This window comes from Poecile atricapillus, chromosome 3 (assembly GCF_030490865.1).
Source record: "Poecile atricapillus isolate bPoeAtr1 chromosome 3, bPoeAtr1.hap1, whole genome shotgun sequence".
NCBI lineage: Eukaryota > Metazoa > Chordata > Aves > Passeriformes > Paridae > Poecile > Poecile atricapillus.
The window spans coordinates 1,680,102-1,692,710 of record NC_081251.1 but is presented as its reverse complement, the minus strand read 5'-3'; the positions used below and the strand labels follow the sequence as shown (position 1 = coordinate 1,692,710).

The 12,609-nt window shown below is 50.6% G+C and overlaps 1 protein-coding gene across 1 annotated transcript in view; it reads right to left on the bottom strand.

Moving 5' to 3' along the window:
* LOC131576932 (L-gulonolactone oxidase-like) overlaps window positions 1-12,609 on the bottom strand; it is a 39,411-nt gene that overhangs the window by 14,188 nt on the left and 12,614 nt on the right. The window contains exons 5-8 of the mRNA XM_058834082.1: window positions 11,640-11,730; window positions 9,353-9,538; window positions 3,565-3,672; window positions 65-141 (exon numbers count right to left, since the gene is read on the bottom strand). Of these exons, the coding sequence (XP_058690065.1) occupies window positions 65-141; window positions 3,565-3,672; window positions 9,353-9,538; window positions 11,640-11,730 (462 nt within the window). The remainder of the gene's footprint in view (window positions 1-64; window positions 142-3,564; window positions 3,673-9,352; window positions 9,539-11,639; window positions 11,731-12,609) is intronic.

The following is a 12,609-nucleotide window of genomic DNA, read 5'->3' as shown; positions in this document are numbered from 1 at the left end:
GAAAATGAAAATTCCAGGAAAATCGGGATTGGGAATTTTTCCCTTCCCGAGGTTTTTCCCGCACCTGATCCAGAGCAGGAATTCCAGGAGATAAAATCCCACGGCGTAATCCCAGAACCAGCTGGACGAGGAGCGCGGAGCCTGCGGAATTCCGGGAGAAAAAAACTGGGAATGTTGGAGGGGGAGGGGCTGGAGAAGGGAATCCCGACATTCCCGATATCCCAAAATCCCAGGGAGGGGAACGGCCGGATCTGGGAAAATCCTGGAATTGATGGGATGATCCAAAGAGATGGGAAAATTCCCGGGATTTCCACCCCAAATTCATTCCTGGAATTGCCAAGATCTTGGAAAATCCTGGGATTCCAGGGGCATGGAATGCTGGGAGATTCCCAAAATCCCACCCCAAATCCATCCCTGGAATTGCTGGGATGATCCCAAGATCATGGAAATTCCTGGGATTCCCAGAGCATGGAATGCTGGGAGATCCCATTCCCAAAATCCCGCCCCAAATCCATCCCTGGAATTCCCGGGATGATCCCAAGAACTTGAAAATCCTGGGATTTCAAGACCATGGAAAATCCTGGAATTCTTGGGATGATCCCAAGATCTTGGAAACTCCGGGGAATTCCAGGAGCATGGAATGCTGGGAGATTCCCAAAATCCCACCCCAAATCCATCCCTGGAATTCTCGGGATGACTCCAAGATCATGGAAATTCCCCGGAATCCCAAAGCCTGGAATGCTGGGAGATCCCATTCCCAAAATTCCCCAAATCCCGCCCCAAATCCATCCCTGGATTTCCTGGAATGATCCCAAGAACCTGAAAATCCCAGGATTCCAAGAGCGTGGAAAATCCTGAAATTCTTGGGATCATCCCAAGAGTTTGAAAGTCCCAGGATTCCCAGAGCCTGGAATTCTTGTGATGATCCCAAGATCATGGAAATTCCTGGGATTCCCAGAGCATGGAATGCTGGGAGATCCCATTCCCAAAATCCCGCCCCAAATCCATCCCTGGAATTGCTGGGGAGATTCCAAGAACTTGAAAATCCCAGGATTCCAAGAGCATGGAAAATCCTGGAATTCCCGGGACGATCCCAAGATCATGGAAAATCCCTGGAATTCCAGACTATGGAACGCAGTTGGAATCCAGTCCATTCCCAAATTCCCAAAATCCCACCCCAAATCCATCCCTGGAATTCCCGGGATGATCCCAAGAACTTGAAGATCCCAGGATTCCAAGAGCGTGGAATTCTTGGGATGATCCCAAGAGTTTGGAAATTCCTGGGATTCCCCCCAAATTCCCTCTTCCCACCCCAAATCCATCCCTGGAATTCCTGGGATTATCCCAAGATCATGGAAAATCCCTGGAATTCCAGACTATAGAACGCAGTTGGAATCCAGTCCATTCCCAAAATTCCCAAAATCCCACCCCAAATCCATCCCTGGAATTGCTGGGATGATCCCAAGAACTTGAAAATCCCAGGATTCCCAGAGCCTGGAATTCCTGGGATGATCCCAAGATCATGGAAATTCCCGGGATTCCCAGAGCATGGAATGCTGGGAGATCCCATTCCCAAAATTCCCCAAATCCCACCCCAAATCCATCCCTGGAATTCCCGGGATGATCCCAAGAACTTGAGAATCCCAGGATTCCTGGAGCCTGGAATTCTTGGGATGATCCCAAGAGTTTGGAAATTCCTGGGATTCCCCCCAAATTCCCTCTTCCCACCCCAAATCCATCCCTGGAATTGCTGGGATGATCCCAAGATCATGGAAATTCCAGGGAATTCCAGGAGCCTGGAATGCTGGGAGATCCCATTCCCAAAATTCCGCCCCAAATCCATCCCTGGAATTCCCAGGATTCCTGAAGCTTGGGATTCCCGGGACGATCCCAGGAAGTTGGGAATTCCCGGCATTCCCGGATCCTGGAGCGCAGCGTGAGCCCATCCCCATCCCCCAATCTCTTTTCCATGGGATCCCCGGGATTGGGGTGGATTCCTGGGATCGGGGTGGATTCCCAGCATCAGGGTGGATTCCCAGGATCGGGGTGGATTCCCGGGATTGGGGTGGATTCCCGGGATCGGGGTGGATTCCCGGGATCGTGGCAGATTTCTGGGATTGGGGTGGATCCTTGGGATTGGGGTGGATTCCCAGGATTGAGGTGGATTCCCAGGATCAGGGTGGACTCCCGGGATTGGGATGGATCCCTGGGATCAGGGTGGATTCCTGGGATGGACGGGTTGGGGGTGGAACCTTGGGATGGAGGGATTGGGGTGGATCCCCGGGATTGGGGCGGATCCCTGGGATGGGGGAAGATTCCTGGGATCAGGGTGGATTCCTGGGATTGTGGCAGATTCCTGGGATGGGGGTGGATTCCCAGGATCGTGGATGATCCCCAGGATGGATCATAGTGGATCCCTGGGATGGATCGGGGTTGGATGATCCCTGGGATGGACGGGAGTGGATCCCCAGGATGGATGGATGGGAACGGATCTCCGGACTGGATTGAGTGGATCGGGATCCCCAGGATGGATGGATGGGAACGGATCTCCGGACTGGATTGAGTGGATCGGGATCCCCGGGATGGATGGATGGATGGGAACGGATCTCCGGACTGGATTGAGTGGATCGGGATCCCCGGGATGGATGGATGGGAACGGATCTCCGGACTGGATTGAGTGGATCGGGATTCCCGGGATGGATGGATGGGAGTTGGATGATCCCTGGGATGGATGGATGGGAACGGATCCCCGGGATGGATCAGGCGGATTCCCGGGATGGATGGGAGCAGGATGATCCCCGGGATGGATTTGGATCAGGATCGGGATCATGGATGATCCCTGGGATGGATCAGGCGGATCCCCGGGATGGATGGGGGTTGGATGATCCCCAGGATGGATCGGGATGGATCGGGATTGGGATCCCCGGGATGGATCGGAATTGGGATCCCAGGACGGATCAGGGTTGGATCCCCGGGATGGATCAGGATCAGGATGGATCAGGATTGGGATCCCCAGGATCGGGGTTGGATCCCCGGGATGGATCGGGTGGATCCCGGGATGGGTCGGGATTGGGATCCCGGGATGGATCGGGATGGGGATCGAGTGGATCGGGATCCCGGGGTGGATCGGGATTGGGATGGATCAGGATGGGGATCCTGAGATGGATCAGGATCGGGATCGGGGTTGGATCCCCGGGGTGGATTGGGATTGGGATAGAGCGGATCAGGATCCCGGGATGGATCAGGATCGGGTGGATCCCTGGGGTCAGGTGGATCCCTGGCATGGATCGGGATCGGGATCCCTGGGATGGATCAGGATTGGGATCAAGTGGATCGGGATCCCGGGATGGATTTGGATCGGGTGGATCGGGATCCCGGGATGGATCAGGGTTGGATCCCCGGGGTCAGGTGGATCCCCGGGATGGATCGGGATCGGGTGGATCGGGATCCCGGGATGGATCGGGATGGGGTGGATCCCGGGATGGATCGGGATGGGGTGGATCCCGGGATGGATCGGGATCGGGGTTGGATCCCGGGATGGATGGGGATGGGGTGGATCCCTGCCTGCTGGGTGGGATCCTGGTAGATGATCCGGACGTTGTCGCTGTGCGGGAACCACAGGAAGCGAAAATACTGGGAACGGCTCAGGTGCTGCTCCAGCCCTTCCAGGACCTGCCGGGAACAAACACTGGGAATGAACACTGGGAATACTGGGAAAAACTGGGAATAAACACCGGGAATACTGGGATCGGCTCAGGTGCTGCTCCAGCCCTTCCAGGACCTGCCGGGAATAAACACCGGGAATAAACACCGGGAACACTGGGAAAAACTGGGAATAAACACCGGGAACACTGGGAATAAACACTGGGAATAAACACCGGGAACACTGGGATGGGCTCAGGTGCTGCTCCAGCCCTTCCAGGACCTGCCGGGAATAAAAACTGGGAATAAACACCGGGAATAAACACCGGGAATACTGGGAAAAACTGGGAATAAACAGCGGGAATAAACACCGGGAACACTGGGAAAAACTGGGAATAAACACCGGGAACACTGGGATCGGCTCAGGTGCTGCTCCAGCCCTTCCAGGACCTGCCGGGAATAACAAACTGGGAATAAAAACTGGGAATACTGGGAATACTGCGAGTGGCTCAGGTGCTGCTCCAGCCCTTCCAGGACCTGCCGGGAATAAACACTGGGAATAAAAACTGGGAATACTGGGAAAAACTGGGAATAAACACCGGGAACACTGGGAACGGCTCAGGTGCTGCTCCAGCCCTTCCAGGACCTGCCAGGAATAACAAACTGGGAATAACAAACTGGGAATACTGGGAAAACAAACTGGGAAAAACCGGGAATACTAGGAATACTGGGAAATCTGGGAAAACAAACCGGGAATACTGGGAAATTTGGGAATACTGGACAATCTGGGAAAACTGGGAAATCAGGGAAAACAAACTACTGGGAATACTGGGAATACTGAGAATACTGGGAATACTGGGAATACTGGGAATACCGCGAGCGGCTCAGGTGCTGCTCCAGGACCTGCCGGGAATAAACAACTGGGAAAACAAACTGGGAATACTGGGAAATCTGGGAATACTGGGAAAACAAACCAGGAATACTGGGAAATCTGGGAATACTGGGAAATCAGGGAAAACCAACTGGGAATACTGGGAAATTCCCAGGGGGCCAGGATTCCTGATCCATTCCGGAATTCCAGGATTCCATGAAATTCCCTCCTCCCGCCCTTCCCATCCCATCCCAAATCCTTCCCAAGGACTCCGGGAGCCGCTGATCCGGGATTATCCCACAAATCCTCGGGATTGATCCTGAAATCCCGGGAATGCTGAGCCCGTCCTTCCCTGACCTTCCCGGGAATTCTTTTCCCACATTCCCGGAGTTTTTTTCCCGGATTTTTGGCGTCTTCTCCCTGTTTTTTTTTTCCTGGGATGGGATCAGGGATGAATCCATGGATAAAGGGATGGGAATTTTCCTGGGAATCTGCAGCTCTGGGAAGGGGGGGAGAGGGGAAAGGAAAAGCGGGATCGGGCTGGGAATCCCATGGATCCCATCCCAAGGAATTCCGGGATTTTGGGATCCAGAATTCCCAGGGGAGAAAAAAAAAATCCTGCAAATATTTCCTGGGAATCTTTCTTGGGAATATTCCCTGGGATTTTTTTCCTGGGAATATTTTCTGGGAATATTCCCTGGGAAAAAGTTCCTGGGAATCTTCCCTGGAAATATTTTCTGGGAATATTTCTTGGGAATATTCCCTGGGTTTTTTTTCCTGGAAATATTTTCTGGGAATATTCCCTGGGAATCATTTCCTGGGAATCTTTTCCAGGAATTCCTTCCTGGCAGATCCTCCCCATTTTCCCAGGGAATTCCCACAATTCCCAGCCTGGGATTGGATCTGGAATGAACCTGGAATTATTCAGGAATTTTTTGGGAATTTTTTGGGAATTACTGGGGAAATATTTGGGAATTATTCTGGAATTATTCGGGAATTATTTGGGAATTATTTGGGAATTATTCTGGATTTTTTTGGGAATGATTCTGGAATGACTCTGGAATTATTTAGGAATTTTTTGGGAATTATTCTGGAATTATTTGTGAATTATTGAAGCCATTCCGGGATCCAGGAGGCTCAGGATCCATCCCGGGGGATTTTTATGGAATTCTGGGAAGGGAGACCCTTCCTGGAGTCCCCAATTCCCAGGGAATTCCCAAAATTCCTTCCCTTGGGATGGGGCTGGATCCAACCCCAGGCTGGGAATGGAGGGAATTCCATGGGAAAAACAGGAGAAATTTGGGATTTGGGCCAGAATTCCCTGGGAAAACTGGGAAGAATTTGGGATTTGGGCTGGAATTCCTGTCTGGGAAGGTGGAGCAGGGCCAGGATTCAATTCCCAGTGAATCCCTTTGAGAATCCACAGAAAAACCGGGAATTCTCCCATCCCAAAACATTCCCGGATCCTCCCCCTCATTCCCGGCCTTCGGAATCCCCGGGAGCCGATCCGGGGGCAAACGGGGACGGGGAAATTCCACAATCCCGGCTCCAAGGGATCCGCGCCCGACATTCCCGGAGATCTGAACCCCTCATTCCCAGTTTTCTGAATCCCTCATCATTCCCAAATTATCTGAATCCCTCATTCCCAGAAATCTGAACCTCTCATTCCCGGTTGTCTCTGGCTCTCATTCCCGGTTTCCTGAGCCCCTCATCATTCCGAATTATCTGAATCCCTCATTCCCAGTTTTCTGCATCCCTCATTCCTGGAGATCTGAATCCCTCATTCCTGGTTTTCTGAATTCCTCATTCCTGGAAATCTGAATCCCTCATTCCCAGGAATCTGAACCCCTCATTCCCAAATTATCTCTGGCTCTCATTCCTGGTTTTCTGAGCCCATCATCATTCCCGGTTTTCTGAATCCCTCATTCCCAATTATCCGAGTCCCTCATTCCCAGAAATCTGAACCCCTCATTCCCAAATTATCTCTGCCTCTCATTCCCAAATTATCTGAGTCCCTCATTCCCAGTTTTCTGAATCCCTCATTCCCAAATTATCTGAACCCATTCCTGATTATCTGAACCCATTCCCAAATTATCTTAATCCCTCATTCCCAGAAACCTGAACCCCTCATTCCCCATTATCTCTGGCTCTCATTCCCGGTTTTCTGGGCACCCCCATCATTCCCAGTTTTCTGAGCCCCTCATCATTCCCAATTATCTGAACCCCTCATCATTCCCAGAAATCTGAACCCCTCATCATTCCCGGAGATCTGCATCCCTCATTCCGGGTTTTCTGCATCCCTCATTCCCAATTATCTGAGCCCCTCATCATTCCCAATTAACCTCGTCCCTCATTCCCAATTATCCGTCTCCCTTCATTCCCGGTTATCTCCGGCTCCCATTCCCAATTATCTGAGCCCCTCATCATTCCCAATTATCCGAATCCCTTCATTCCCGGTTATCTCGGGCTCCCATTCCCGGTTTTCCGCGGCTCTCATTATCCCGGGATGAAAGGCGGGAGTCGGGATCAGGGCGAAGGTCGGGATGAGGGCGGCGACATTCCCGGGACATTCCGGGAGAACATTCCGGGATATTTTGGGATATTTCGGGAGCCGGAGGACGGGGAAGGTCGGGATGAGGAGAGGGGGGAGGGGGAGCGGATTCCTGGGGATGGAGAATTCCAGGAAAAACGGGGAATGGAGGGGGGAGGGGGAAAAGAGGGAAAAAGTGGAAAAAAATGGGAAAAGTGGGAAAAAGTGGGAAAAGTTGGAATGGAAACGGGGAAAAGGGTGCGGGGAATGTGGGAATGGATGGGAAAAGGGGGAAAAGTGGGAATGGACAGGGGGAAAAGTGGGAATGTGTGGGGAAAACCGGGAATGGATGGAGGGAAAAGTGGGAATGGACAGGGGTAAAACCAGGAATGGATGGAGGGAATGTGGGAATGGATGGAGGGAAAAGAGGGAAAAGTGGGAAAGGATGAGAAAACTGGGAATGGAGGGGTGGGAAAAGTGGGAATGGGGGGAGGGAAAAGTGGGAATGGGGGGAGGGAAAAGGGGGAAAAGGATGGGAAAAGTGGGAAAGGAAAGAGGGAATGTGGGAATGGAGGGGAAACAGGGAAAAGTGGGAATGGATGGTGGGAAAGCTGGGAAAGGATGGTGGGAAAAGTGGGAAAAGTGGGAGAGGCTGGAGGGAAAAGTGGGAATGGAGAGGAAAAGTGGGAAAGGAAACAGGGAAAAGGGGGAAAAGGATGGGAAAAGTGGGAAAGGAAAGAGGGAAAAGGGGGAATGGATGGGAAAAGGGGGAAAAGTGGGAATGGGTGGAGGGAAAAGGGGGGAAAGGATGGGAAAAGTGGGAAAGGGAGCAGGGAAAAGGATGCAGGGAATGTGGGAATGGATGGGGGGAAAAGTGGGAATGGGTGGAGGGAAAAGTGGGAATGGGTGGAGGGAAAAGTGGGAAAAGATGGGGGAAAAGGGGGAATGGATGGGAAAAGGGGGAAAAGGGCAAATGAGGTGGGAAAAGGGGGAAAGGATGGAGGGAAAAATGGGAATGGAAACAGGGAAAAGGGGGAAAGGTGGGAATGGAGGGGTGGGAAAAATGGGAAAAATAGAGAGAAAAGTGGGAATGGAAAGGGGAAAAGGGGGAAAGTGGGAAAAGTGAAAAGGGTGGAGGGAATGTGGGAATGGATGGGAAAAGTGGGAATGAAAGGGAAAAGCGGGAAAAGTGGGAATGCGTGGAGGGAAAAGTGGGAATGGAAAGAGGGAAAAGGATGGAGAGAAAAGGGGGAATGGATGGGAAAACTGGGAATGGATGCAGGGAAAGTGGGAAAAGTGGGAATGGAGGGGGAAAGTGGGAAAGGAAAGGGGGAAAAGGATGGAGGGAATGTGGGAATGGATGGGAAAAGGGGGAAAAGTGGGAATGGAAAGGGGGAAAACCAGGAATGGATGGAGGGAAAAGGGGGAAAAGTGGGAAAGGATGAGAAAACTGGGAATGGACGGAGGGAAAAGTGGGAATGGGGGGAGGGAAAAGTGGGAAAGGAAAGAGGGAAAAGGGGGAAAAGATGGGGAAAAGGGTGGATGGGAATGGATCCAGGGAAAAGGGGGAAAAGTGGGAATGGAGGGGTGGGAAAAATGGGAAAGGAAACAGGGAAAAGGGGGAAAAGGATGGGAAAAATGGGAAAGGAAAGAGGGAATGTGGGAATGGATGGGAAAAGGGGGAAAAGTGGGAATGGACAGGGGGAAAAGTGGGAAAAGGGGCAATGGATGGAGGGAAAAGTGGGAAAAGATGGGGGAAAAGGGGGAAAGAGGTGGGAAAAGGGGGAAAGGATGGAGGGAAAAATGGGAATGGAAAAGGGGAAAAGGGTGCAGGGAATGTGGGAATGGATGGGAAAATGGGGAAAAGTGGGAATGGGTGGGGAAAACCGGGAATGGATGGAGGGAAAAGTGGGAATGGACAGGGGTAAAACCAGGAATGGATGCAGGGAATGTGGGAATGGATGGAGGGAAAAGGGGGAAAAGTGGGAAAGGAGGGGGAAAAGTGGGAGAGGAAAAGGGGAAAAGGGTGGAGGGAATGTGGGAATGGATGGGAAAAGTGGGAATGGAGGGGAAATGTGGGAAAACCGGGAATGGATGGAGAGAAAAGGGGGAAAAGGAAAGAGGGAAAAGAGGGAATGGATGGGGAAAAGGATGGATGGGAATGGATGGAGGGAAAAGGGGGAAAAGTGGGAATGGAGGGGTGGGAAAAATGGGATCAAATTTCCGAGGCGAAACCTCAGAAACCACGGAACCGCCCCGAAAAAATTCCCCAAAAATTCCCCAAATTCCGTCGGGAATTCCGGGCGCACCTGGGGCAGGGTGGAGGGGAAGGCGACCTCGCGCAGCCGGAATTCCGGGACGCACTGGAAGGTGACGGAGAGGACGATTCCCAAACATCCCAGGTGGAGCCGAGCCGCCTGGAAAACCTCGGGATTCAGCGATTCCGAACATTCCAGGATTTCTCCGGAAGCCAGGAGCAGGGAAAGAGCCACAACCTGCGGGGGGGGAGGGGAATTCTGGATTCCAGATGGATCTGCCGGGAATTCTTGCCACTTTTCCCGGGAAATTCCAGCCCAAATCCCAAATTTTTCCCCATTTCCCAAGGAATTCCAGCCCAAATCCCAAATTCCTTCCCAAATCCCAAATTCCTCCCTCTTTTCCCAAGGAATTCCAGCCCAAATCCCAAATTCCACCCCAAATCCCAGATTCCTCCCTCTTTTCCCAAAAAATTCCAGCCCAAATCTCAAATTATTCCCGGTTTTTCCAGGGAATTCCAGCCCAATTCCCAAATCCCAAATTCCTCTCCCTTTTCCCAAAAAGTTCCAGCCCAAATCCCAAATTATTCCCGGTTTTTCTAGGGAATTCCAGCCCAAATCCCATTTCTTCTCCCTTTTCCTGGGAAATTCCAGCCCAATTCCCAAATTCCTTCCCAAATCCCAAATTATTCCCCATTTCCCCAGGGAATTCCAGTCCAAATCCCCTTTCTTCCCCATTTTTCCAAGGAATTCCTTCCCAATTCCAAATTCCAGCCCAAATCCCAAATTTTTCCCCATTTTCCCTGGAAATTCCACCCCAAATCCCAAATTCCTCCCTCTTTTCCCAAAAAATTCCAGCCCAAATCTCAAATTTTTCCCCATTTTCCAGGGAATTCCAGCCCAATTCCCAAATCCCAAATTCCTCTCCCTTTTCCCAAAAAGTTCCAGCCCAAATCCCAAATTATTCCCGGTTTTTCTAGGGAATTCCAGCCCTAATCCCAAATTCTTCCCACTTTTCCCTGGAAATTCCTTCCCAGTTCCCAAATTCCAAATTCCTCCTGATTTTTCCAGGGAATTCCAGCCCAAATCCCAATTTTTTCCCCTTTTTTTTTCCCATGGAATTCTCTCCATTCCCAGCCTGGGGTTGGATCCAGCCCCATCCCAAGGGAAGGAATTTTGGGAATTCCCTGGGAATTGGGGACTCCAGGAAGGGTCTCCCTATCCCAGAATTCCATAAAAATCCCTCAGGATCCATCCTGAACATCCTGGATCCCGGAATCCCGGAATTCCTTGGGATGGGATCCACGGATTCCCAATCCCATTCCATTCCCAGCCTGATCCGGCTTTTCCTTGGATGCTCCCAGGGATTTTTTGGGAATTCCAGCCCGGCCGGGAATTCCCTCCCAAAATTCCGGGATGAGGAGGTCGGGATTCCGTGAATCTCCGGGAATTTGGGAATATCCCGAGCTGGATCCACCAGGATTCTCCAACTCCCGGCCCCGCTCTGAACATTCCAAGAATTCCAAGAATTCCAGGAATTCCCAGCTCAGATTCCAGGGAATTTTCCCATCGGATATTTGGGATAAAAAGGGAGAAATCCGACACTGGGAGTGTTGGAATTGTGATTTTCCCTGGAATTTTTCCTCGGGATGGGAATTCCCAACCGGGATAAACCTGGAGCAGCAAAATCCCCAAAAAATCCCCAAAAATCCCAATCCTGGAATTCCCCCATCCCGGATTTCTGCCGGCTATTCCCAGATTCCTCTCTCCTGATCCAAAATTCCCAAAGTTTCTGGGCGGTCTCTGGGAATTCCGGGAAGAATTCCCGGAGGAATTCTGGGAAAAATTCTGGAAAAAATTCCAGGAAGAATTCTGGGAAGAATTCCAGGAAAATTCCAGGAAGAATTCAAGGAAGAATTCCAGGAGGAATTCCGGGAGGAATTCCAGGAAAATTCTGGGAAAAATTCTGGGAAAAATTCTAGGAAGAATTCCAGGAAGAATTTCGGGAAGAATTCTGGGAAAAATTCCAGGAAGAATTTCGGGAAGAATTCTGGGAAGAATTCTGGAAAGAATTCTGGAAAGAATTCCAGGAAGAATTCCAGGAAGAATTCAGGGAAGAATTCCGGGAAAAATTCCAGAAAGAATTCCAGGAAGAATTCCAGAAAGAATTCCAGGAAGAATTCCAGGAAAATTCCAGGAAGAATTCTGGGAAAAATTCAGGGAGGAATTCAAGGAAGAATTCCAGGAAGAATTCTGGGAAAAATTCTGGGAAGAATTCCTGGTGGAATTTTGGGAAGAATTCCAGGAAGAATTCTGGGAGGAATTCCGGGAATTCCGGCACCTGTGTGGGCAGGATTCCGTGGCTGATCCCGGTGTTGTGGGTCCCGGTTCCGATGACTCCGGCCGCCGTCACCTCGGCCACGGCTCCTAAACTGGGAAAAACAAAAAAAAAACCGGGAATGGGAATTCCCATTCCCATCATTCCCATCGTTTATTCCTATTATTCCCATTATTCCTGCTCCCATTCCCATTGTTCCCATTCTTCCCCTTATTCCCGTTATTCCCACTCCCATTCCCATTATTCCCGCTGTTATTCCGGCCGTTATTCCCGTTGTTATTCCTGCTGTTATTCCCATTCCCATTCCCACCATTCCCATCATTCCCATCATTTATTCCCATTAATTCCTCCTCCCATTCCCATTGTTCCCATTATTTCCCTTATTCCCGTTGTTGTTCTGGCTCCCATTCCCATTGTTATTCCCGTTGTTATTCCCATTGTTATTCCCATTGTTATTCCCATTATTCCAGTTGTTATTCCCATTATTCCCGTCGTTATTCCCGTTGTTATTCCCATTGTTATTCCTGTTGTTATTCCCATTATTCCTGTTGTTATTCCCGTTGTTATTCCCGCTCCCATTCCCATTATTCCTGCTGTTATTCCCGGTTATTCCCGCTGTTATTCCAGCCATTATTCCTGTTGTTATTCCCGCTCCCATTCCAATTGTTATTCCCGTTGTTATTCCCATTATTCCCATTGTTATTCCGGTTGTTATTCCCACTCCCATTCCCATTATTCCCACTGTTATTCCGGCCGTTATTCCCGTTGTTATTCCCGCTCCCATTCCCATTGTTATTCCCATTACTCTGTTATTCCCACTGTTGTTCCTGTTGTTATTCCGACTCCCATTCCCATTATTCCCATCCCCATCCCCATTCCCATTCCCACCATTCCCATCATTCCCATAATTTATTCCCATTGTTATTCCCGCTCCCATTCCCGTTGTTATTCCCATTGTTATTCCTGCTGTCAT